Below are 26,900 nucleotides of genomic sequence, written 5' to 3' on the forward strand. Positions count from 1 at the left end.
CAGCATTCCGCCTCAGCATTCCGAGAAAAATCCTCTTTAAGAAATTCCCCCAAATCGTCTCGTTAGGGTTTAGCCCTCCCCCGGCAAATCGCCATCGTCGTCGTCTTCCTCCTCCTCTCCTCTCTCGAGAAAATCCGTGTCGGAGGGGAACCCACCGCCACCCATGTCGTCCTCTCGCAAGATCGTGCTCGAGAGCTCGGACAAGGAGTCGTTCGAGGTGGAGGTGGCGGTGGCCCTGGAGTGCCAGACCATCAAGCATATGATCGAGGACGACTGCGCCGGCGACGGCATCCCCCTCCCCAACGTCTCCAGCAAGATCCTCTCCAAGATCATCGAGTTCTGCCGCAAGCACGTCGACGCCGACCGCGAACGCGCCGGCTCCGCCTCCCCCGCCGCGGCCGACGACGAGCTCAAGGCCTGGGACGCCGAGTTCATCAAGGTCGACCAGGCCACGCTTTTCGATCTGATCCTGGTCAGTGCCCGTTTCGTGGGAGATTTTGGGCGGTGATGCTGGTTTGCCTTGTCTCGGCGTTGCTCGGGCGAGGGCGAGGGTTTTGATATCGATTTTGCTGATTAATATGTGTTTGTGCGTGTAGTATCGAGTAGGTTCTTCAACAGAGTTTAGGGTTTGAGGAGATGTTGTAGTAGTAACGAATGATTGAGATCTGCTGCGTCGATTTTGTTAGAAGTTGAAGTGTTCGTGTTGCGGTGATTCTTAGGTGTAAGATATTATTTTTTCTTGTTTTATAAATTTTGAAGGGCGAAAAACTAAATAGCGGATCGCGTAGTTGATGCTCCCGAGTCCTGAACTTGTTTGGATGATTGGCAATTCTTTGTTTCGCGTGGCTTTTGAAGAATGAAGTGCGGTCTGGTGCTCATCCCTGTTGCGTTTTTTATTCGATGACGACTTATGACTCGTGGGTTTTGCACCATCATAGATAATTCATGAGCTTGTGAAGTTGATTTGAGTCTTGTCTCGTTGAGGATTGCAGTACTTATCATTTTCTGTGTGGCATTTTGCTTGATGTGTGATAGGCGGCGAATTATCTGAACATCAAGGGCTTGCTGGATTTGACCTGCCAGAATGTGGCAGACATGATTAAGGGGAAGACCCCTGAGGAGATTAGGAAGTCATTTAACATCAAGAACGACTTCACGCAAGAGGAAGAGGAAGAGGTTCGAAGGGAGAACCAATGGGCCTTTGAATGAAAAGAAGTGCTCAATTAATCTGAATCGAGATCAGGAAGTCATTTAACATCAAGAACGATTTCACGCCAGAGGAAGAGGACCTTTGTATTATATGTGGTCTTTCTTTTATTTTATTTTTAAAACATATTTTAATGAGATGATGACTCTGTTTCTTGGTTGCTGCAATGTATTAAGGCCACTTTTTCACCTGTTACATTTTGGTCATGCATGATTGCAGATGTTGCTAGTTTATCTCTAGTGCACTGGAAATATGTGCAAGAGGAGTTCGATGTCTGAACACCTCCAGTGGTCCCCATGGTATAACCGTGGGTTGATAATGATCGAAAAAGTTGGTTAAATTAGTTGTTATGCACGGAAGTTGGTATTTTAAGTCACAGCTCACTTTGGCTAAAACGTCTTTATTTTGAATTTTGACATATGCCGATGGGCTGAATCGAAGTTCGGCTTGATGGAAGCCTGAAGGCCAGCATACCATTGTAAGTATATATATGTGTGCATGCATAGTTAAAACTAGTTAGAATTGATAGTTGGCTTTTGTCCTTGCCATTGTCATGAAAGATAGCTGTTATGGGTGCGTTTGGCAACGGTTTTGTTCCCTAACTCGACTAAATGATTATTTTTTATTCTTATCTTAACCGATTACGAAAAAAAACGCGTTTTAGTAGCTGTCTAAAATTTTTTATTCTTTAATAAAATTTGTTTAATACCGTTAATCATTATATTCCAAATTAATTCATTTTGATTTTTAAATAATTTTTAAATAATTTTTTTACTCTTTTACTTTTTTTCCCTTTTTTCCCTTTTTTCCTATTCTTCTTCTTCTTCTTCTTCTTCATCTCGGCCAACTGGCGACACTCACCGGGAGCGTTGCCCCTGGCAAGGTCGGCCTTGATCGGTCAAGCCTCGCCGGTAGTTAGCGAGGCTCGCCTAGCCATTGGCGAGGCTAGGCCGAGCCAAATCTAGCAAGGCCGAGTCTCGTTGGTGGTTGGGCTTGCCTCCGGCGAGCTCGCCGGACCTCGCCCTGGCTTGGCGAGCCTCCGGCGACCTACGGCGGGGCTGCGGCAGCGGCGGCGGACGGTGGTGGGTGGTGGCGAACGTAACCGGATGACGAGGGAAGAGCGAGGTTTCACCGTTTTGATTCTTTTTCCGATTCTCAAACAGAGAATCAAATTTTTTTCTATTCTCAAATCTTGTCCAAAATTGTTCCCGGAAACAAAATTTTTACCAAACACGATTTTCGTCCCAAATTAATTCTGAAAACAAAAAATCAGAATCTGGCACTTTTTTGGCACGTTGTCAAACATGCCCATATAGCTGCAATCAATGAGATACATACACCGTGTCTTCAGGCACGACATGCTTGTATGAAGTGAGCTTGTGTTCATGAACACTTTTCTTTGGTCGCCATAATATTAGTTTTTCAACTTACTATGAGTAATTTTTATTGATCTTAAAGGATATCGCAAGTTTATGCATCTTCCATTGGTCTGCTTACGAGTCTCTCAATGCCATGGGTGTACAAAAGAATCGGGACCCACCCGAATCACCTAGAACTGGATCGGAACCATCAAGAACCAATGATTCCTAAGGGAACCGATCCGGTTCCCGATTCCAATTTATGGGAACCGGTGAGTACTGATCTGGCTCTCGATTCCACCTTCCCGCCACCCGCCCACCTGAGATCGGACCGGTTATATTATATATATAATTTTTAATATTCAAAATATTCAAAATTAACAAATTTAAAATTTATGGCTCTAATCACCATTTTGTCTTATTTTATTACTCTCCTACTTCATCTCGTCTTTCTTAATTCAAAATCTCCTTGAGCTTCCTCTTCCTCTCCAATTTACCTGAGGATCTACTCATCTCCCTTCAAGTCTTAGTTTGAATTCAGCGAAACAGTGAGTCGATTCTCTTTTCCTCCTCGAACTTGAATTCTCTCTCCATGTCGTCACCATCCTCGTCGTTACCTCTGCATTCATTGTCTCTATTGTTTTCTTTGTTGTTGGGCTCGTCTTGCTTCTACCTCCCCTCTTCCTCCTCCCCCTCCTCAAGCCTCCCCCCAACGTCCTCATTTTTGGGGACAATGGCAAACTCCAAGTCTAAGAATGGGTCATTGTCCCCATTGTCCTCCTTATTGTCAATCTCGAGGGAGGAGCGGGAGACGGCGGAGGCGGTGGCAAAGATGGTGGTGGTGGTTGGGACAGAAGCGGCGCAAGGGTCGTGATCGCCATCGCCGTGGCACTAATACTTGAGGAGAATAAAATTACCATGGTCAAGAGAGCAGAATAAATAGATATGGAGAGGATGAAAAGGGGAAGGCGTGGAGGTTGGACCGGTTCTATGGATCCATCCGGGAACCGGACCGGCAGTCCGGTTCCCGAGTGGATCCATGTAACTAGCGGATGGTTCTCAGTTCTAAGTTCTTAGCAAGTGGTTCCTGGTTCTAGATCGGAAACCATCCATCCGGACCATGCACACCCCTACTCAATGGGGCTTTGCTTTGATAAAGTGATCATGATTACTTAGGGTGGTGTAATTACTAAGGTGCATTTAAGATATTTAGTGACATGAAAGATTAATAACAAAGTGATTATGAGCAAAGGTGTGTATGAGAAGGGAATAGATTTTGCAACTGGATGGATGCATATGTCCTAACTCCAGACAAATACATCGCCAATAGCAATGACATTGCGAGATGAACAGGTCGATAGTGAGATTGGCAGATGAAAATGGAACGGCCTGAAGTTTCTTCGATTTTGTTATTGATCCTTCGATTCCTCTCTAATTCATGGTTATTTTCTGGACTTGAACTTCTCATCCAGGTACTCCATCTACGTCAGTATCTGGAATAAATTATGGCTCAGTACAATTTTCCTCTACTTACAGATTGTCGCTCCTACTGCTTACTACAATTGGACTACGAACTTTGTATTGTCCATTTGTCCATGTAATGGACCCGAACAAAGCTTCTTTTACCGATGATTGCAAAGAGAGAACGACCTGGTAACTCTGCTTCTGACCCGTTTTCTCGAATTTGAGCTTACTTGGAACTACCTTGACAATTAATCCCTCCGGAGAATCAATGCTTGCTGTGTAAATGGCAGCATCATCTCCTGCGACATTTGTGAGGGTCCTGAAAACGGTCTTGCTTCGTTTTCCATCCAGACCCGAGATTGCTATTGAGGGATAGTTGATGTTGGAAATCAGGTCGGGGCTCGAGTCTGGGGGACAAGAGAAACTGTCTGAAACATTTCTCGCGATGTGTTTGATCTGCGCGATGTTGTAGCCATAGTAGCAGAGGAAGTTCAAGTAGTCCGTGGTATTTGTCTCGTAAACAAGCCCCGGCTGTAACGATCGAGTCGTGCTCACTTCTCCTGCTCCATAGTCATACGGCGTGGCAGCCGCGCCTGTGTGCGTAGTTATGGGGCCCCTCAAGTTGTTTGATTGGATGGCTGCAGATGGATGCAAAAGGTCCGTTTATCTTCAGAAATAATTCCATAAAGAAGGCAGGGAGGACCGGACACGACCGTGGACATGGTGTCTTGCGAGACTCGATGAGTGATCTAATCATTTCCGCAGCATCATACTGGAATATCAGTTGGTCAGCCGAAGGAAACGGCTTTAGGCTTGACCTTATTTTCGACAATTACCAATTGCTAAGGAGTTCATCAGGAGCATGGCTCTGAGAGAGAGAGACAGAGAGAAAGAGAGAGAGAGATGGTGATGTGATTAAGTTACTACTTTTAATACTGTCCTCACTGACCTGTGGTCATGATGGCTGATCTGATGGCTGAAGGGCCCCAAGTGGGATTTCGAGACTTGACGGTTGCAGCAAGGCCCGACACGTGTGGGCACGCCATGGAAGTCCCGGAGAGGACATTGAACGAAGGGGCGGCTTTGCCTGGAGTGCCTGCCGTGTCGTTGCCTATCCATGCCGCAAGAATGGCCACTCCTGGTGCAGTGACATCTGGCTGGAAAGAACAATGGGCACATTGTCAGTTAATCGTCTCTGTTTTAGCTCAGTTTGCTCGCGAACGACGATATTTGGAGAGAGAGATTTGGTCTTGCCTTGAGGATGTCCTTAGTGATGGATGAAGGGCCTCTAGATGAAAAGTATGCAATGGAAGGTGCTGGCTTATAGTTCGCAACTGCAACCGTTGCTAGGACACTTGCCACTGGGTTGCTTCAGGATATACAACACCAGAAGGTGATTCATTGGAAAAGCATTTAGAATGGTGAGAAAACATTTTTTCTGCTTATTAATGAAGCGAAAGCAGTGACAGAATAGTTGCATACCTGCTGGAGTTCATATAGGAGAGGATCTCCGAGGCATCTTTTGAAGAAACCACCGTCATAGGGAATGTGCCGTATATAGATGTGACAGATCTTTCTTCATCGTCGACCAAGATTAGCCCTACTCCTCCGAGATCTTTCACCTCCTCCAACTTGCTTTCCTTCGAGTATTCATTGTCATCATTATCGCAGACGACAATCTTGCCTTTGATTTTGGTTGCATCCATGGAACTTGGGTTGCAGTTTCTGGTCACAATGTTTTCAAATCACAAATTTAGTATGCGCATCTAGCTGCAATGGTTCCTTCGTCATTTTTTGTCATTTGCTCTTGCTTTGTCTCTGACACACTCCTACTAAGGTTTTTTGTCATATGAACTTGGAACAGAATTCAAGTACCTTGCTTCTGACTCCAGTGCTTCACTTTGTCGTGCAGACTTGGCGTAGATCAAAGGATGCACTGGCTGTTTATCGAGGTTACTGAAATTTATGCCTTCACCCTGAGATGCATCATAGTCACTCAAGATGTTAAAATTTTCTTCAGTTACTGAGGGTCTCAACTTCTTTTTAGGTGACTTTGGAACTACACTAGATCAGCTTACAAGAAAGGGCAGACTGAGAATTGCAACATACACTAGATTTGATGATTCTGCTTAAATAGATATCAGGCCAAATGTGGAAATTCAGAAAGAGTAATAGTAATTAATGCTCCTGCAATACAATGTGACATCGTGACAGTGTTACGTAACTATTCATTGAAATGTGAAAGGCGATGATGCCCTGTCAGAATATCTGCAATTCTCGGCTTCAAACTTCAGCTTTCCGATTTAAGCAGTTTCTGATAATGATCAAGCTATGGACACATTCTTGTGAATGTAAAAAAGTATGTACACTACCAGAAGATTTAATTGACTACCTTGATCACTTTGTTTCCACCCAAGACAACATCGGACTCAAAATCCCTGTCGATGGTCGAGGCAGAGACAGTCATAATCCAAGGGGCGGCATTCACGACGGTTCCTGAGCTAGGCCCATCATTCCCTGCTGAGCAGACCACAAGAATCCCATTCTCTGCTGCATGGAACGCTCCTATTGCAATTGGATCGCTTGTGACTTCGGGTATCGACATCGCAGATGCACCAAGCGAGACTGACACCACATCGACTCCATCAGAAATTGCATCATCAAAAGCCGCCAGTATGGCAGACCCCTGGCATCCCTCCGGGGAGCACACTCTATAGATGGCAATTCTTGACCCAGGGGACCCGCCCTTTGCGGTCCCCGCAGCTAGGCCATAGAAAGATGCATCTGGCACGGCACTTCCTCCTGCAGTTGAAGCCACGTGGGTTCCATGGCCTTGCATGTCCCTAGGCGAGCGGTCTGCTGTCACCTCGTCAGGATCAACGTAAAATCTAGCTCCAATCAGCTTTCTGCATAGATCCAAACGTTTCTGTACTTTGACTTGAATATGGAAGACAAGGACATACAGGCAGATTCTATAATAAGGATCAACTTGTTTGCAAATGAAGAGTCACTTGCGTACTCTCCTTTGATTTTCCCGTGGCTCATCCATGAGGGCAGGGTGATCTAAATGTGGTTGGAAAAGGAATAAAGGAAGCACATTCTGATAATGAAAATTCTCCAGACCTGTATTCTTTAGATGGTCGTTATGTTTTTCAGTTAGATATTGATATAAAGGACTGAACTTAGTCCTTTCAAGTTAGAAAATCCTGAACTCGAAATTTCTCACTTAAGAAACAACGATTGGGCTGTGAATGCTTGTTCTGCATCAAAGGCGTAGTGGTTTTCGATTCACCTGTTGCAGTTGGACTGATGGAAATCGTTCCCTTCCATGCATTTTCCCTTCCACCGTGGTGGAATCACTCCCAAACCCTTATCATCAAAGCTCTTCGACTCTGGCCATATGCCTAGATATGGTTTGAAGTTGAACTAAATTAGGACAACCCTGATATATGAGAAAATATAAACACGTTATGGTGCCCACGGTGGAACAGATTTCAGCCTTCCAGTTTTACCTGTATCCATGATGCCAATGATAGTATCATATTCCTGGGTTGAGAAGTCCGGGTCAGAGCTGGGGCTCGAGTCTATTTCCAGATCAATCTGATACTTCAAGAAGTCCCACGAACGAGTCGTGTGGAGTGGTAGCAGCGGATCTTTGAACACGGAGATGACTCCTGGCTTCTGAGCTATTGATCGTGCCTCCTCTTCTGATAGGTGAGCCGCAAACCCAGAAAGGCTGCGCGAATAGCTGTGTACCACTATGGTGCCCTTCCTAGCAAAAATCAGCGGATGTTTACTCTCCGAATTTTCCGGGGACATCTTGGAAAAGATGAAAGGATGCAGCAATTTCTTTTATTTTATTAGAATAGGTTAACCCGATATTGCAAATGTACTGCCATAGCACCCAAGGGTGATGGTTCTATGTAAAACTGATCATTAAAACGACTTTTCTTTATGATCTCAGGATTCTGAAAGTCTGAGAATTATTTTGTTGGGAAACAAGATTCTTATGATTCACAATACCTCCAGGATGTAGGACAGGACTATTAAATTTAAATCAGAAGCAAATTTCTAAATCCAACTTCTTAGGAAAAGAAAATAAAAATCATTAAAGAAAGCTATAAGCTATGATAACTGAAGTACTGTCTCCGTATATGTAATGCACATATTTACCGCACATTCAGCAACATCATTTAGCTTCTGCAAGTCGTTTGTCTCACTTAAATGGCATGGTTAGTTTCATATAGCATGAATAAGGAAAGGCAAAACTGACTTAAGGGAGTGAGTATGTTCACCGTTTCAAAGAACTAAGAAGCTGTGCGTGCTCGTATCTTAAGGATCCATTTGTCGAAGCAGCCGCTCCCATATAGACAATGTAAACCCCATTGTCCTTTGCTTGAGCTGCTTTGGTACCTCCAGGGAATGAGACGAAAGACGAGAGGAAGAACAGGAAGATAGCAAAAGCGCCTTTCATGGTCGCACCGAGCTGTCGAGTTCTCTCTGGTGAGCTTGAATGAGACAGTCCACACCAAACAGGAGGCTATACTTAAAGTAGGGGGACAGGGTGGTGACTACACTAAGGCGTGCTTAGCACATCTTTCAGTGGAGTCTACGCTTACGCACTGCAAATGCCGATTCCACTCGAAGTGGATCATAACTTATCTGAAACCCCAATAACATTTGTCGTCAGTGCCGGTATTGGCACCTGGATTTGGTGGTGGGTGGGGCTGATGGTGGTGCTGATGGTGGTGGAAATAGGCATATAAGGAGGAATATCTGCATGGTGAAGAGAGCACACATTATGTGCGCAAATTTGCAGCTTTTCTCAGCACAAATATAGGAACTAAAGCAACCGAAGGATTCATGCCAACAAGATGGGAATAGTTTCTCCCACCCAGAAGGAACACTGGCCATGAATTATGCCTTCCCTACAGCATAAAAAGCGGAGGCGGGCATTGACCTGCCTTTTTACTTTTGGTCATTTGGTCAGTACGAAAAAGCCATCTTGGGCTAATTTGCTGTGGGGAAAAAGTCTAATGCTGGATCACGCGGAAGTAACTTTTGGGTCCCAAGCCTATGACGGAATTGGAAGGTTAAAGTGTTGTTACTTTCTTTGTTGGGTCAATGGCAACGTGAACCAAGTTAGTTTTAAGAAGCTGTACCCCCAACTTCATCTGATTTTAAAGACTTCGCTGCGACTATTTGGGCTTTCGACGTACAAGGCTTTGTGCTAAGAGACATGCATAACAGCACTAGTAGCCTGTACTATTCTTTATCTTTGAAGTTGATTCTGATGCCATGTCTGAGTTAATCCATTAGTGGCACAACTGCACAGCCCACTATACTAAATTTTGCCACCCTATGTATGGTGCTGTGGTGGTGCCAGTTTTTAATTTCTCAAGACTTGAACTGGAGCCCCCCAAAGAACGTTTTGGCCTTCTCAGTTCGATTTTCTGTGGTATTCGCATTAATGCTTGATTCATTCTCCAATAAATTAACCCGATATGCTAAACTCTAGCGTCGAATAAGTCCTGTCACGTTGGAGCGGGCCCTCGATTTTCTTTCCCTGAACTTTTCCGTTTGTTTCTTATGGTCTAACTCACTAATTAGTGAACCTATCAGCGGTCATTTGTTGTCTCCGCATCGCGCCATCAGAACAAAAGCTGGTCTTATGGGCCTCGCCTGGCTACGCTCTCCGGCCTTCCCAGTTCTTGAGCTGCCCCCGCCAATCCCTACCCAAGATCGAGAATGCAATGCTCCTAGATCAGGTGCATAGTGAACACTGAGCCAGTAGATTTATTTCAATACGAGCGAGACTCGGCTTCGGGCCCAACAAGCAGCAAAGATCAGATCAGATTAGTTTACGGAAAAGTTTGTACCAAGCCGCTTGCTGTCGCATTAGGTGGAACTGTGGAGGAGGAGGGAACCCGGGCGAAAAGTGAAAAACACTATGAGGATCAATAACAATGATCGAGTTCATCATTAACAGGCTAAAAGAGAAAAGGGATTGGGAAAAAGATGTCGCCAACAACTTGCGCAGTTTGTCAACCACCATAATTAGAGACCACGGAGAAGCAGCCAGGCAGGCAGGCAAGAATCAAAGTCCAGATGGAAAGGTCAGGCTCTTGAACTGGACAGCAAAGCAGATAAAGACAATCTCATCATGAGGGCACAAGTCAACAAAAGAACAGCAGACTAAAGGGCCAGAAGAAGGGAGGAAGGAAAAAAAAAGCCAAAAAAGTTCCGTTGCCGGGAATCGAACCCGGGTCTCCTGGGTGAAAGCCAGATATCCTAACCGCTGGACGACAACGGATTAGTGATGCTAAACGATTAAAATTCTTCTTATAGCAGAAAGGACAGAAAGGCATAGAATGAGCAATTACCAAAACAGTCATAAATATATCACAATTATATCCATTCAATTATAAACTTCACTAATTTAATCATAAATATTTTATATTTATACCAATTTAATCCATCTAATCAACACTAATGTGACAATATTTTTTTTCGATATTTTTTATTGTTTTCTTCTTTCTTTTTATTTTGTTTCTTTTCTTTTTCTTTTGGCTGATTGACCAGCTAGAAAGGCCTCGTCCTTGGTATCTAAGGGAGGCTAGGTGAGCTCAACCTTGCTCACAGCCATGGCGAGGCCCACGAGGCTAGCCCTTGCCCAACAATAGTGAGACCTCATTAGGCGTTGGTGAGGGCACCTATCAACTAGGGGTCCTGGGAAGTAGCATGTTGCTATGCTCACCCTGCAGCGATTTTGATGTTACCTTAACTTATCCTAAGTGCAGAAAGCTATTATACTCTCTTACTTGGCGGTAGCCGAACTACTGATATGGTGTCTACCTTTGCCACTTATAACCCCTCGATTTCCATCCAAGAAAAGTTTCTCAGGTGAATAGGAATACGGGAGGTGATATTGTGAAGTCTCCCATCCCAAGGTGGATCTCCCACTTGTTTCTCTTCTTTCTTAAGCCTTTGAAGGACTTTGCTCAGTCCAACCGGTCACAAAAAAATAAAAATGAAAAGAAAAAAGGAAAAAAAAATTAAAAAAATTAAAAAATTAAAAAAAATTGACACGTTAGTATCAAGTTAAAATTGACCGAATGAACTGAAATGACACAAATACAAAAATGTTTATAACTGAATTGACATAATTATAATAGAGTTATGATTGTTTTGTTCAATTTTCTTCCCGTGGAAAGGAATTAGACAATGACAACCGCATGCAGCTTCTTTTCATTAGCTCATCCAAAACCTTAACAAGAAAGCAAACAGAGATGAGCTTCATCGAGGCCTATTCAGGGGCTAACGCTCTATCATACTCGTCACCAACTCCTCCCTTCTTTTAACTTTCACCCCAATTCACTCAAACACATGCTTTTGGGGAACATAAGCATGCCGTGTCCTCCTCCGTCAGGCTCCAATCAATACCACGCGATCGACGGCATCGCCCGTCAAAAGTCACCCCTTTTGCCTAGGTAAATTATAGCGTGTCGTCTCTGAAGACAACTCGGAAACTTCACGCGATAGGCCCCCGGTGTAACCGATATAGTTTTTTTGCCCATCATGTGTAAAATGATGTTACGGTTCAACGATTGGCTTGTGCTTTAGCTCATGACTTACTTAAAATGCCTAATGAATCTCAATTAAAGTTAGCCGTGGAATCGAGAGGAGGAGGACAATAAGGGTAAGATCTGATTGAGAGAAATTCGGCTTAGATTACACTTTTCCTACACACGTCATGTCACATTTTTTATTTTATTTTATAATTTAGTGACGATCATGGAGACCAAGTTATCTATGAGCTTTATGAAATATCTTGTGAATCCCATCAATAGTTTAAGTCCAAAATTGTAATATGTGCAGTGTATAGTTAGTTTGCATGCAATCAATGATATTCGAACGGGTGATTTCCCATTTGTTGGAGGCATAACATATGAAAACTGGGCACACAAAATTTAATAATGTAAATTACAAAGTCTACTTTCCGTAAAGTAAGTTTGTAGTGATAACGTTTAATCTACAGGGATGATAAGAAAAAGACAGTTGTAAAAGGCTTTGCGATAAGATAATTATAGTTTCGTTGCTAACTTTTAGAAAAATGAAGAGAAAAGCTTCCTGCCGACAAAGTTTTTCGTGGGCAATATAATAGTGAAGAAAACGAAAATTTCCGGGGACGTTACAGCGAAGGTCAACAGCGCAAATCGTCGTCGCTAGAGGCTTTGGCGACGAATTCTCCGGCATGTCGCCAGAGATTCTTTCGGCAGCAAGTAGATTCGAAAGGACACGCGAATCGAGAATCGAACGATTTGGATAACCATGTCCGTCGCGTTGAGGACTTTTGGGCTTCTCAAGAATCGATCGAGCGACAGTCACGGGGGGCTTTAGAACGACTGTTGAGGAAGAAGTCATATCATTGGAAAGGAACATGGCGTGGGCGTCAAGCAAAAGTATGTTAAGCACTGAGTGGGGGTGTGCTAAGTACGAACTTGATTACATGAGACAAAACTATAATCTGTCCCACCACCAACATCTCATCTACTGCTACCTCGAACATCGTGATTATCGCTTGCAGAGGCTAAAAAGATAATGATAAAGCCTCGGCTGTATTAAATTCCAAGATGCCATTGCTATCAAAAGGGGTCTTTGTCTACGTAAACTTCAAACAGGAACAAATTTGAGTGGCGCATCATGAAAGAATCGATGGGAAATAGTATCCAGTTCCATCCGCTACTTATGTAACGAGAATATTCGTGCGCTCCCGGGATCCCAAAAATACAATGTGTGAAGTTCATGCAACGATAATATTATGAAGAAATCTGTTCCTCACCTTCTACCTTGTTTTCCCATTTAATAGAGTTTATAAGAAGAGTATGCCATCCATCGATGATGTCGTTTCAACATATTTTATCTCTGTTGCCTTGAGTATACATTGGGTAAGAGCCACGAATTCAGAAAATCCATGATTTGGTATTGCGATGATTGACGAGGAAGTGCACCTTAATCGTATAAAACTCCTGAGGTTTATCACTAATCTCACGAGTCATTCTTGACAGTGTTTTCAAAATTTGGATGGGGACGCAAATGCGGCTGTCTCCCACAACGTACACATCTGCCGTCTCGCTCATGGGTTGTGCCATGGGTTCGTTTTCATGGGGCCACACCACCACAGTTCACTACCCTAAAAACCCTAAGACCAATATAGCCCCTTGTCCCTTGCCACCTTCGTCACTCCAACTAGTCAGCTGCGGTCAGTTGAAGTCGCCGATTACACAACCTACTCTCTCCTTGCCTTTATTTATAGTAAAATTTTTCGAAAAATCCTAAATCTATTACATTTTTGTCAATTCAGTCATAAATTTTTTTCATTTTTAACTAATTAAGTTCATTTAACCAATTTTGATCAACAGTGCCACGTGGCATAGTTAGTATTGGCGTGGATAATTTTAATAACTTTTTTATATTTTTTTGAAAATTTTAGTACATCTTTTTTTTTTTTTTTATTTTTTATTTTTCCACTTTCTTCTTCCTTTTACTAGTGGCTAGCCATTAGCCATAGCCGTCGGGCTAGAATTGCCTACCACGGGAGGCTCGGCTGGGCAAGGGCAAGCCTCGACAAGGGGAGCCCTCGCCTAGGCAAGGCTTGGCAAGGGTTGGCCTCGCTTAGGCTTGGGCGATGTTCAGCCTTGCCTGAGTGAGTGTCGGCTGACCTTTATCGGGTCTCGCCTAGCTGGTCATCACCTTTGGCCGGTGATTGACCATTGACAAAAGAAGAACAAAGTGGAAATGAAAGAGAAAAAGAGAAAAAAAAAAAAAAAAGAGGAGAAAAATCAGATTTTTTTAAAATATTAAAAATTATTAAAAATTATTAAAGTCAGCTATTTCCGATCAAAATTGATTGGATGGACTCAATTAGCAAGAAGTAAAAAGATTTAAAGTTAATTTGATAAAATTAAAAAAATTAAAATTGAATCGGTAAATATATAATGAATTTAAGATATTTTGGGTGAATCATCATCTCGCTATCCCCACTCCCAAAAGTAATATGCTACTAGGTCAAGATCTAGCCTTCATCATCGTTAAGGCCTAAGCATTACCTCCAAATCTGTAGGTCCATTGACAACGACTAGGCAGGGTCAATTCACAAAATGCCACGATTTGCTATAGGCTACAAGCTTGACGCCGGCGTCATGGAGCCCCAACGACCTGTGGTTGTAGGCGAAAAAGAGAGTGAACTCCGACACGGTCACCCGATGGCGCTGGCAAGGGATCGTGAACCGTCGGAGGTCACTGTGATGGCAACGCGGAGGTGTGATGCTAGCATAGTTGTTGGCGTTGTCAATAGGGGATTGAGCAGTGAAAAGGGAGTAGAAGAGATGCACGTTTGGACTTGATAACCTTGGAAAAAGGAATTTGTGGAAAAGGAATTTGTACCATGCATTTCATCTACACGAATAGGTTTATCCTGTTATCATTACCGCCTGTTTTATATATTTTTTCATTTTTCTTGTCAAATCGGACGACTCATGCACTTTTCGATTGATTTTAAGAATTGAACTTTTCATAATATATAAAATGAACTTTGCTTTTTGAATTACTGTGAGAGTGATATTATATTAAGAGCCGCAAATTCTCAAACAAATAACTCCACAATAATTTCTAAATTTTCTTTTGGACTGAAAATGCTATTCTTTTCATAGTGGATTAATGATAGTCATGTAAGTAATTCCCTCATATGGAATTACATTTTGCTTTCCATAATTAAAATAAAAAAAGGGTAGCAGGGATAACCTAGGAACGCTAAAAGGTTGGAAAAGAAGATGAGGTGACGAATTGGTGACCCGAATTGGTGACCGAACATGTCCTCATCTCGGTACAAAACCAGTTTTTTTTTTTTTTTTTTCCAATGTTAGAAACACGTGTAAAGTTAATCACATAAGCAAGCTGACAAATTTATAGGTCCAAATTCGCAAAAGGAGAGGCCGTCTAAACTTTTTCTTTTTGACTTGCCTTCGATTGCTACAGCACATTGCCTCGGTCCCTCGAGTCGGGGAGTTCATAATTGCTCCCTTTTTCGTTTGAGTGGTGCGATCGCGATTACGAAAATAGAACACACATAAGATAGCACAACCCTAAGCATTTGGACTTTGATTTACAAATCGATTAGTAAAATTTTCTTCCCACATCATCAGCATCTCGCGCGCAAAGGACAAAACAAGAAAAAAGACGAGGAATAGATACTTTTTCTTTTTAAGTCAAGAAGAGAGAGAAACAAACTTCATGGGGTCCCCCGGGGCATTTCTCGAGTATCTAGAACCTTGTACCTCGCCCTTTTTCTGCAGCCACTTGATTGGGATGTGTCCATGAGGTAAAAAAGATCCATTCAACCTTCCCGTTCTCTCTCTCTCTCTCTCTCTCTCTCTCTGTGTGTGGAGATATTCAGCGAGAGTCAACATGAAAGCAGCAGTGCGGGTATGATAGAGAGAGAGCGCCATGCCTTCTTAAAATGGGGCTGTGAAGGTCCTCTGGAGTCTCTTCTTCTTTGGAATCTCAGGAGGAGGTGCCAAGCGGAGCTGTAACACAACAGATGCAAGCCCACCAAATTATGGCAATATCATGACGACAGTAATGACAGAGAAATGCTAAGTGTCTGAGTCAAAAAAGATTGGGTCAGGCAAGTTTTTGCTGGGCTGACACACGACCGTGGCAACCGAGAGGCGTTTTCGCCACACATCTTTTTTTGTAGATGATCGCTAGAAAACATGTCGCGCGAGTGGCATTACCAGAGAAATCATATAGGTCGGGACTTGTCTGGCCAATAATGGACATGGAAGTGTTCTTGTTCTAGTGACCCAGATAAGGAAACTCAGCAATCTGGCCCGAACAGGACCCCAGATAAGGAAACGCCAAAAAGGAAAACCAACGTTCAATCAACAGCAGAGTTTTATTCGGTGCACAAAAGAGAGCACCTTTTCTTGCTGTCTTCTCAGCTTAGCATTCTCTTTCTGCAAATGGGCGATCTCGATCTCCAGCCCCGATGTATACGCCTGAAACATGAAATTTCCCAAAAGAAGACACTCACAACCCTGACAGCACAGCTTATAATAGAACCTTGCCCGACCCAAAAAAAACGAAAAACATATACATGGAAAGAACTGGAGGAAAAGGCCTTCGAAACAGAATCGACAGTGTGGAGTTAAGCAGATCTAAGACCAGCAAACTCATGACTCAACACAGATGAACATATGGTATGAAACTTTACTGCTTCCAAAACTCATACCTCCACACACACACCCCCAAGCTATAGTGTATCCTACAGAATGGATCATAGTCTAGACCGTGTACTGAAAGTCGTGCTCTTTGAAGTTTTACACGGTGTGAACATGTGACGGACTTGATTGGCTTCGTTTAGTAAACTCAGTTCACTCAAGGATTAGAGAGACCTGTCTTCTAGCTCTGGAACGCGCAGCGGACTCTCTGTTCTTGACCGAGCGCTTGAATTTGCGATCGCGCCGGTCACTACCGCCGCCAATGTCGGAGATACTCTTCACGCGCAAAGGAGAAAACCCTGTAACCAAAGGAGGCGCCTCAGGGCCGACGCCGCGGCGGCGACCAGACGGCACTTGAACCCGTCCCGCAGCAGCAACGCCCTGATCATCAGGCCCTGTGCTGTTCAGGCTCAATCTGGTGGCCGGGACGTCAGACCCGAAGGCGGATCCCCGGGGCGAATAATCTCTGGCCGGGCCGGCCAAGAAGTTGGTGAGGGCGGCGCCCTGCAAGCCGACGACGCCGTCGACGGAAGTGGAGATGGCCGCGGGGGAGGCGGGCGGGCAGTGGCCGGGAGTGTCCTTGAGGAAGGCGAGGTTGATGTCCTTCCAGATGTCTTCCATGGACTTGATCGAGGCCGATGAGGCCGTGGGGATGGGAGAGAGCGGGGAGAAGGGCAGAGGGGATGACAAGGAATAGGCAACGACCGCGACGCCGCTGTTCTCGGGGTTGCTGCCGTTGCTGGCGGCGGTGTTGGCGTTGTTCTTGTTCAGGCACGGTTTTGACCACATGGCGGACATGGTCGGAGGAGGAGGAGGAGGAGGAGGAGACAGAGGAATACCACGCGAGAGGCTTCCTGAGACGGGAGAAGACGGAAGAGGAAAGGGGTGGTTATGCGAGGTCTTGTCTGATTTTTTTGGGTGGTGTACCTGTTTTAACTTTCTTTCTGGCTACGGAGTTAGCTAAACACGAGGGGCCCTCCGCCCGCTAACACGCACTTGAATCATGCTTTTGCCCGCGGGCGACTGAGGAAGTCGCCCGTACCTTAATGTGCCGGTCGCGACCCTCATCCGTTGGTACCACGGACGCTCTCGGGCAATTCTTCGTATGCGACTCTGAGCGCGTGCCGGGGCCGAGCGTGACTGCTTACCTTGTCCTAAGCGGGCAGAGAAGCTCGGTTCGTGCGCTTGTTTCTCTTTTTGTATTTCGTCCGTCGTAACCTCCCTTTCAACTTGCTTTCGGATTTTCGGATCACTTCTTTATAGAGCCTGAAAGTCGAATCCGTGTGAAACTAAACGTCCCAAATACTAGCTCCTAAGAAGATAAGGAATCAAACTCCCCATTACTCCTTTCTCATGTAGGAAAGATGGTTATTGATAGGAGTGAACATGAATCCATGAGAGATACTAGAACTTGAAAATCAGACCAGTGATAACTTATCTAATTTCAAATTCTTAAATATGTAAGGTAGGTTTTAGATTCTAAAATTTTAAGAATTTGTTTCGATGGGTAGGGTCCAGGTCCTAAGTTGATGAAAGCGGAAACTTAGAACTTATAACTAGGATCTCAAATAAGTTTTTTGTGTTTTTGTCCATCTGTATCTTTGCACAATTCTATGATTTTTCATGACATTTGATGATGCGTGTATAATCTAGAACTACTAGTTTAAGCTTCTCTTTTATAACTAAGACATTTATTTTGTTAACTTTTTATATTTTTCATGTGTCTAAATATAAGTTATGGTTATTGAATTGTTATTAAATGTGATAATTCACTGCTAGGGGTGAGCATGATCCGGGTTCGGCCAATCTACCCCTAACCCTAGGATTAACTTGCACAGTGCTAGTCCTCAATTTTTAAGACCGATGACCAACCCTATTAAGTTTGGGGCCAAGGATCGGACCGATCTAGTGAGTTTGGTCCGGTTCCAGGTCAACCTGGGATCAATCGATAATTTTTTATTTTATTTTTTATACTCTTTAAACAAACGATTGAGGACTGACCTAATGAGTTTGGTTCGGTTTCAAGGCCAACTAAAGACCAACCAATAAATTTTTATTTCATTTTTTGTACATCTTGAAAGGGCAACCGATGATCGGACCGACTTAATGAGTTCGATGATGAGCAATGTCAACTAAGAAAGGTAAACGGTGAGGGTTGAGTAGGGTGAGCATTTAACAGAGTAAGCATCGAGTGTTAAGCAGGGAGCAACAAGTTAAGCGAGCATCAAGTGACGAGCAGCATGAGTGACCCAAAGCGATCAAGGCGAATACTGAGTGATACGCAGAGAAGTTGTTTTTTTTTCAATTTTGGCAAATTGAAAACTAAGATGACAAATAAGATAAAAGAGAATGAATACTAGATGAGGACGCCGCAAGAAGCTGTTTATATCATTTTGAACGCCGTGAGGACTCTTCACTAAATAGCTGTTTAAAATTGTTAACGCCGTTTATTTTAAAATTTTCTCTATATAAAAAAATTATAAATAATATTTTATATATATATATATATAGTCAGGGTTGGTCTGGATTGGACCGACCTTGAACTCTCAAGACCAAGAACTAACCCACACAATACTAGTCTAGGAATTCTAGGTCTAAGGACCGATCCAATCTTCTTGGGAATTGGACCAGGATCGGCAAGTTGGGCCGGTCTAGTTTAGGTCCAGGGTTGACCCTAAACTGATGCTCATCCCATTCATTGCAATTATTTAATTAATAATAAATGTGAAATATTAATAGACCGTAGAATTTATGATGGGGTAGGTTTTATATTCCAAAAAATATATGATTAATTCAAGATTAAAGAAAATGATGAATTTGTTTCGAACGGGTAAATTTTGAATTTCAGATGGAACTAGGAATGTGGAATCGATCACTCCTAGTTAGTGGGGGCAACCTAATAGTTTATATCTTGCTGTTTGGAGGACCAAGAACGTTGCTCAATATTAATAGATCGTAGAACTTATGATGGGGGTAGGTTTTAGATTCCAAAAAATACACGGTTAATTCTAGATTAAAGAAAATGATGAATTTGTTTCAAACAGGTAAATTTCGGATTTCAGATGGAATTAGGAATGTGGAATCGATCACTCCTAGTTAGTGGGGGCAACCTAATAGTTTTTTTTTTTTTTTTTTTTTTGAACGAACCTAATAGTTTATATCTTGCTGTTTGGAGGACCAAGAACGTTGCTCAATCATTACAGGGGAGAACAATGGAAAGGATGGACAGTGAATGCGAGACACCGAGCGTTCGCCTATTGGAGAGAGCAATACGAGCTGGGAGGCAGTTCTTCGTGGTGTTTGGTAACTTACAATTCAGGACTCTGAGAAAGAGGTAAAGAGCCCGTGAAATTTCTCGGTACTAAGTAGGCTATAGGCACCGTATTCTGAGGGAGCAGGCACTATCGACAGATATTCTCTGAAAAAGATGGTTATTCTTATGGGGGTCTAGATAGGAAGGAGCCCCTTCTTCAACAGTGAACAGTGAAAAGATCGCAGTGGAATCTTATCTTAACTGATGGGAGAGGCGCCACTTCCAGAATCGGGCATTTCCTTCGCGGGTGTGACATGAGCTGAACCGCGCGACACGAGTTTCGCGCACAGCTAGTCAAGTACTCTTACAGAAAACAGGGCGAACAGGGTCGATGAACCCGAACTTCATTAGTGACCTCAAGGCTGAACTATGCCTCGTCTTCGTTTACGTAAAAAAGACGCCGAGGAGAGGCGGAAGAAACAGTGAATGGCCACGTCATAATGTCCGAACCACAAAACAAATCCGGAGATTTTCCGAAACGAGCCAAGTTAGAAACTCTGTTGACCAAACAAATCCATCGAAGTAGCTCGACTGTCAAAGATCAACCATCTCATAACGACATCAACTATATGCAGGGGCATCGTCAATCAGAAGAAAGAACCTAATGTCTAGGATGTAATGTCTCTGTTAACCACCCTGCAACTAACGCAACTCCATCAAGAATATTGAAAAGATTGGAAGGGCCAATTCCTGCAACAAAGTGAGCCAAGGAATACAACAAACACAAAAGATTCATCTCTTCTCCGAAGTCCATGCAGCTGAGAAGAACTGCAACATCATTTGTTCACTCCTAGCGGGGAGTTATTATTGATTCACAAACAAACATGTATCGGTGGAAAGAACCTCCAGTTGCTCCCCAAATTCCGATGACCCCATAGACACGAGGTAGAACAACATTCAACGTTTTGACGAAACTATACAAACGGTCAAACCAGAAGTACAAAACCCCGGGGAATCGTATGAACTATTCCTCGTTTACACTGTCTGAATCTTTAGCAACATATGCATCTCTTATTTTGCTTTCACTATCTCCATCATCAAAACAACTGAAAGCCAATGTCGGTGTCACCGAAGGAAAGCCAACAAGTCAGGTGCTAAACCACCTTATACAGCATTGGCCTCTTTATCTTTACATCTCAATACTTCCAAACTGAGTTCACCCCACTTTCTTCTGGGGATGAAAATTACTTCAAATTTCGTGGTTCCACAGAATAATGGATGTACGCTTGAGCAGGTGCATCAACAGTCAGTACCAACGGTGTCAGGATGCTGGGCTTGGTCAGTAGACTTTGGTGAATATCTTGGAACAGCGTCACGGTGCACGTCTGCCTCACCAGTTGTATCATTTTGGTTAGCAGGGATTTCTTGAGCTGTCATCTTTTCGAAAGAAGCAGCAAGTTCTTCATCACTCAATGATCTGGAGGCTGGCGAGCCACGATATATCCATTTAGCCCATTCATTCTGCCTCCTCACCTTATTATCCTGCGGTTAATTTAACAGCAAATATTGTAGGTTTAGCAATTTTGCCCCAATGAAAATAGACAGTATATGGACAAACAGCATCTAAACTACCAAATACTTCTTCAACAAGCTTCAAAAAGATTATCTAAACAGCACCATATCGTCATCCTAGCCTGATCAAATACATTGACATGTTATAGACTTGCAACTAATAATGTCAGAAATACCTGGACTTCCACGACCGTTGAATCTCTCAAGGATTCTAATATAAGCTGGATGCTGTTAGTGAGGTTCGTAACCTGCAAAGACAGTCACAGAGAGATCTTGATCTAATGCAATGAGGCCGGATACTCAGAGGAGTAAAAAAGGAAACCAAGAGATTCAGGGGAGCCGAAGTCATGGGAAAGAAAGCAAACAGAAAAAGCAATCAGTCATGCATTGATGATCTGATTAGAAAAGACCAAGGTGCAAATGATATATTGGGGTAACATGCTCTATGAATGGGTGCCGCAGGTGCGTATGAGAGAGAGAGAGGGAGAGAGAGAGGGTTCACTGGCTTCATAAATTATCAACTGCCTAAAGAAGGCTTCTCCCCTTGATGTAGCCAACAAGATTGAACAAGTACACATTTATGGTGCTATTTTCACTAATGTCAAGTTCTGATGATAATGGACTTTCACATAGGTCCACAACTTTAATGAGTCTAGAAAGGACTATGATTCTGCTCCAAGTTAAATTAGTGATCTTACAGAAGGAAGAGTTGATGTATACTTTGCAAACTAAGTCAGATAATGGTAATTCATCTTTAGAAGTTTCCTATTACGATCATACTTCTTGTTTAGAGATTTCTATGTCAACAACTGGAAGTAAAATTTCTCGAAGAGCCCATAGATATTATTCTATAGTGAGATGACAAATTACTGAACATATCAAGCCTTTGCTTTGGAATTGCGCTCTAAAACTTTTCTCTTAAGTATGAGCTTAAGAAATCATACTTTATGATGCTTAAGAAGCTCTAGGTGTGATGTCAGGAAGAACTTACTTGTTTTGAATTATTGTTTTGTCATAAATTCTCTTGAAAGTACTCAACTAAGTTAGGCTCACCATAAGGGAACTCAGTATGCTGCAGCATCCTCTTTATTAGATACTTCCTATACGATGGAATTGTTTGACCCCATGCATGAATATCTCCATGACCGTTTAACCCCAAGCAGCATGTAGAAAGAGAGGCATGCAAGCAAATAATCCCAGAACATTGAATATCTTCTTCCACTTTTGGAGCGAAATGATCTGCAAGCTTATCATTGCTTCCTTTACACCTCAAAATGAGTCCTATTGAACCAACTTTACAACTTAATACGTTCGGTGGGCACACCTGCACCATCTATATCTTAAAGTGATCATCATCCTCCTTCCGAATATTATGATTTCTCAAGATCTAAATATAAATGGAATATGCATGGGACTTCTAGAGTTGATTCCTTAAATCAACCATACCATGCCAAAATCTCAAGCCATCTTAATATTGAGACGTGAGTGGTTCTAGGGTCAGTTTAAGTTTTCACCTGGAACCCACCCATCGAAACCTGTCCCAAGTTCTTAGAATCTACAACCTACCCTGCATATTTTGGAATTTGGAACCTACCATATCACAGCTTTTGGGATCTACCCAAGTTCTACCCATATTCTTAATTAAACGATTGTAGTGAGTTATCATCTCTAATGATTACTCTTCACTGCTACAATCCATAGACCACAATTCATATTTAAACACATGAAGAATATGAAAGATTAACCTAGTACAAATCCCATTCATCGATAGGCCGAAAATGAAAGCTTAGACTGATTGTTCCAAATTATATACTCATTATCGGATGTCATGAAATACTGTAATATTGCGCAAAAACATAAAATAAGAAAAACATAAAGACTTGTTCCAGTTCTAAGTTTTCCACCTGAAACCTACCTGTCAAGATAGGTTCCCCAATTTTTGATACTCGATATCTACCTTGCATACCTTAGAACCTGAAACCGAACCAATTTCCAATGGCCTACTTCTCCAGTTCTCAATTCTACCTTGAAACCATACTAACCCCTAATGATGTTCGTCACCCATCATATTTTATAAATGGCATGAATATTAATTTAGTAAAGGTGAAAGAGTAATCAGCTCATATTCCTGTGCTGAAATTACAGAAAATGGTGAGTGTTAGTCATGTTGCCCTGTTGGACGGGAGCGCTCTTACAATGATCATAAAACAATATCATCTCGAATAGTCTGTCATCAGCTACTGTAAATTAAAACTGTTTCAGATGACATAGCATCGATATGAGAACTTAAAACATGTATATGTTGGTCAAATCAGATTAGAGAAACTTACTCGACGAAAAGTTGCTATTAAAGAGATGGGAACCCATCCTTCAGTATCCATATTTGATTTCAAAAACTCGTCCTTAACCAAGTTATCATCACTGAAACCAATAAAAATTGTACAATGTCGGTCAAGAAAGTAGGTCGACCAGGAAATCAGTAATCGCTTGATTAAGGATATTATAAGTCCACTGAAAAACCTGAAATAATATTCTATCTGACGGACAATGTGACTGGGAAGAGAAGGGTCTGAAACAGGCATAAACATTGGAGTGGATGGTGGAGGAGGAAAAAATGGCCCACCACTATATGGTTCCACAGGCAAAGCAGGAATATAGAATTGAGGAGATATATCTGAAACGAAGAGCCACATTAGTCAAGAAACCACATGATAAGACCAAAATTTCAACATAAGGCTCTGCTTACCGGGAAAACTCATAGGTACAAGAGGTCTCACAGGCGGTGGACCAACAAATTGAGGGGAGGTAGGTGGCGGAGGTGAAGACCGCACAAAGCCTCTAGGATTTGCTCTATGAGCGTGCACATTAACATCTCTAGCACCTGAGAAATTTCCACGGTCCCTATCGCGCCTGGTACCATTATTATTACTGTTACGAGGTGAACCGTCTCCACGATGATGAGGCCCAGAATTCCCCCTCCGAGAAGAATTACGATGATCGGTCATAACATGTGGCGGAGACACAAAACCTCTCACTGGTCTTCCGTCCCAGTTATTGCCCTTGTACGTGGGATCTCTTACAGCCGCATTGGCCATCTGTGGTATAAAATTTCCATAAGGGTTTGAAGCGATTTGGAATATTGGAAACTGCGGTAATGGCGGAGGTGGAGGCGGTGGTATGGGACGGTGAGCAAAACCACCCTGCCCATATGCATTGGGAAAGTTGCTGTTCCCACCCCCACCACGCCTGTTAATTTTTTGGCGAGCTGTCGGTGAATTATTTGACGTTGAGTTAGCATTCAGGCTGTTGGAGGCAGCTTGCTTCTGTGGTGAATGCATCACCGGAGGTCCCTTTTCCATATGAAAGACATGCAATGAGTTATGTTCACGAATCAGTTCTATATAGTATAGTATACAGTCAGGAGGCAACCGATGACAGAAGTCGAATTCTGAGGAATCAAATGAGGGTTCATCTCGTACTCATTACAGAGACATAGAATATCTAATCTTATCCGTTTTCCATAATCGACAAGCTCAGCTAGACAGCACACGAGAATTCGACATCTAAATCATAAGCAGCGAAATGCTATTCATCCTTTCCGTACCACAAGATTTTCAGCGACACAGATGACAAACAAGATAAAGCAATCGCTACAACAAAGACTGACGGGCAAGCTAACTAACCGAGGGAATTTCCACGCGAGCCTGCGAAATGGAGACGGACTCTACAGGCACGGCTTTGGAAGACGAAGCGTCTACACTCGGCGATTTGGGAGAAGCCCTCGCCGACTCCGACAACGCCGGCCAGGACACCGCATCTCCCATCACAGGGCCCGCGTCGACGGCCTCGCTCGACGGCTTGTTCCACGCTGGCTTCCTCGGCTGGACCGAGACGACATTGCCCCCGCTCCAGTCGAGGCTCTCCTCCGAGCCGCCCTCGGGCTGCGGCGCCGGCCTCCGCGGGGACCCCGGCGCCCGCTCCGCCTCCGCCTCCGCCTCCGCCGCCGACCGCAAGGGGGCGGCGAGGGGCACGGCGACGTCGCCTCCGCCTCGAGGCGGGAGGCCTGGGACCGAGGCGAGGGGAGGTTCTTGCGGCGCGATCGGGGGCTGCCGGCGGGGGGGTCGGAGCCGCGGGGGAAGTGGTGGCTGGAGGGAGGATCGGCGGAGGCGGCCATTCTCCGGGGGGCTAAGGGGCGGCGATCGGTGGGCCGGGTCGGTGCAGGAGAATCGGAGCCGGCGGGGCGCGGCGGCGATGACGATCAGGGGGAAATGGAGATCATCGTGGGAGAGCAATCGGCTCGAGCTCGAGCCCAAGGCCCAACAAGCTCTAGAGGGGATTAGGGTTTTCCGCGGCGGCTCCCGCGTGGCGGGGGAAGGGAGAGCTGGATCTCGGCGGCGCGTCAGGAGCGAGAGAAGAGCGCGGCGGCGGCGGCGGCGGCGGCGGCGGCGGCGAACGCGAACCCCGACCCCCGTGGCAAAAGCTCAAAAGCCTGGTGCCCCCCTCCTCCCTCGGCGCTCTCTCTCTTTCTCTCTCTCTCTCTCTCTCTCTCCCGTCTGCCTGCTGCGCGTGTCGCCTGTGTTTCTTAGGGTTTTTTTTTTTTTTAATCTTTTTTTCGCTTTTCCATTTTCGTAATTATCGCTAGTATATGTTAAAACTAATTAACTCCGGCTTTGCCTTGCCGGTCTAGACGGGGGGAGCTTTTGACCTTTGAATCCTGTTCGTGCTTCTTCCAGGTGTAATTCAATATTAAAAGTTAATCTATAACAGTATCTTATGACTTACACGACTTTACGTAATTGAATACTCTTTAGGCTCTGTTTAATTTGACCGACGAAGTAACCGTTCTCCTTCTTCGATGGTCGATGCATGATTACTAGACGACAAAGTATCCATTACATCGTCGAAAACCCCGCAACGGGCTCCTAAAAGCTTCGGCAGTTCGTCGTGTCAATGGTGAGAGACCGGCACCTTCTGTCGTGGGTGATAGCGTAGGGCGTCGACGCATCCATCTTCTTGCGTGCCTTCTTGAATTCCACCATGTTCTTATGTCTACAGGGAATTTCTCAACTTACCCTCTTTACATCACGTAGAGGACCTCTGACACTTCATGCTTGAGTGGGAGTCAATTTAACAAGTTGAACCCGCTCACAAATGGTGGCCACAGAACTGTAAAATTGACGGAAACTATCTTGCATGTACGAGTTAATGTGGTGACACCTTTGCTGCACAGAAAAAGACATTCTATTGCAAATGAGATTAAGTTGTTGGACTAAGCTCTAGAACAGGACGATGTTCATGCTCGTATTTACTAAGGTGATGCTAGAGATTTTGTTGGAGATATTTGATAGCTCTCATCGTTTCAATGGTTAGAATTCGAGAATCGTGTGAAACTATTGATCTCATATGTGTAAGACTTTAGTGACATAATTCCCATTGCTCATCCACCGTTGGGTCGATGAGGTGACAACACCAACACATGTAATTTGTAGGGTTGGTCCATAAATGAAAAAGTCAATGAGACTCGAAAGTTACCTATTGACAGCAAATGCACCAACATTGACCTTCCCCTTTTTGTATAGTGACTTGCAATTTCTGGTATTTGGTGACCACCGAATGGCCTAAATTGAGGTTGTAGTGGCCTAAATTCATGCAAGAGACCAAGGGGGATATTCGATGAAGACAAAAAGTTGCTCGACAACAATACAATAAAAACGTAAACTCTCGCTGATTTCTCTCCTCATCATACTTGAACAGGCTTATGGTGT

General features: G+C 43.7%; 4 protein-coding genes and 1 non-coding gene across 5 annotated transcripts; 1 reads left to right on the top strand and 4 right to left on the bottom strand.

The window, feature by feature from the left end:
* LOC104448856 (SKP1-like protein 1B) lies at window positions 1-1,417 on the top strand. The gene is made up of 2 exons (XM_010062779.3): window positions 1-472; window positions 1,036-1,417. Exons 1-2 carry the CDS (start codon window positions 164-166, stop codon window positions 1,207-1,209), a joined length of 483 nt encoding a protein of 160 aa, XP_010061081.2. The 5' UTR covers window positions 1-163; the 3' UTR covers window positions 1,210-1,417.
* Window positions 1,418-3,931: 2,514 nt separating this feature from the next.
* Window positions 3,932-8,905, bottom strand: LOC104448858 (CO(2)-response secreted protease). Its single transcript, XM_010062786.3, has 9 exons — window positions 8,325-8,905; window positions 7,542-7,801; window positions 7,322-7,433; window positions 6,422-6,935; window positions 5,905-6,005; window positions 5,512-5,754; window positions 5,284-5,398; window positions 4,979-5,186; window positions 3,932-4,667 (listed from the first exon to the last, which is right to left on the bottom strand). The coding sequence occupies exons 1-9, from the start codon at window positions 8,501-8,503 to the stop codon at window positions 4,096-4,098; spliced, it is 2,304 nt and encodes a 767-aa protein (XP_010061088.2). The 5' UTR covers window positions 8,504-8,905; the 3' UTR covers window positions 3,932-4,095.
* Window positions 8,906-10,270: 1,365 nt separating this feature from the next.
* On the bottom strand, window positions 10,271-10,342 carry TRNAE-UUC. The gene has a single exon. It is a non-coding gene; the product is annotated as a tRNA-Glu (tRNA).
* Window positions 10,343-15,163: 4,821 nt separating this feature from the next.
* LOC104448857 (protein FD) lies at window positions 15,164-17,295 on the bottom strand. The gene is made up of 3 exons (XM_010062781.3): window positions 16,485-17,295; window positions 16,011-16,088; window positions 15,164-15,614 (listed from the first exon to the last, which is right to left on the bottom strand). Exons 1-3 carry the CDS (start codon window positions 17,106-17,108, stop codon window positions 15,543-15,545), a joined length of 774 nt encoding a protein of 257 aa, XP_010061083.1. The 5' UTR covers window positions 17,109-17,295; the 3' UTR covers window positions 15,164-15,542.
* Window positions 17,296-20,334: 3,039 nt separating this feature from the next.
* LOC104448859 (la-related protein 1B) lies at window positions 20,335-25,616 on the bottom strand. Its single transcript, XM_010062787.3, has 6 exons — window positions 24,819-25,616; window positions 23,882-24,485; window positions 23,656-23,809; window positions 23,466-23,556; window positions 21,312-21,383; window positions 20,335-21,105 (listed from the first exon to the last, which is right to left on the bottom strand). The coding sequence occupies exons 1-6, from the start codon at window positions 24,957-24,959 to the stop codon at window positions 20,863-20,865; spliced, it is 1,305 nt and encodes a 434-aa protein (XP_010061089.2). The 5' UTR covers window positions 24,960-25,616; the 3' UTR covers window positions 20,335-20,862.
* Window positions 25,617-26,900: the final 1,284 nt, after the last annotated feature.

This window comes from Eucalyptus grandis, chromosome 6 (genome assembly GCF_016545825.1).
Source record: "Eucalyptus grandis isolate ANBG69807.140 chromosome 6, ASM1654582v1, whole genome shotgun sequence".
Classification (NCBI taxonomy): domain Eukaryota; kingdom Viridiplantae; phylum Streptophyta; class Magnoliopsida; order Myrtales; family Myrtaceae; genus Eucalyptus; species Eucalyptus grandis.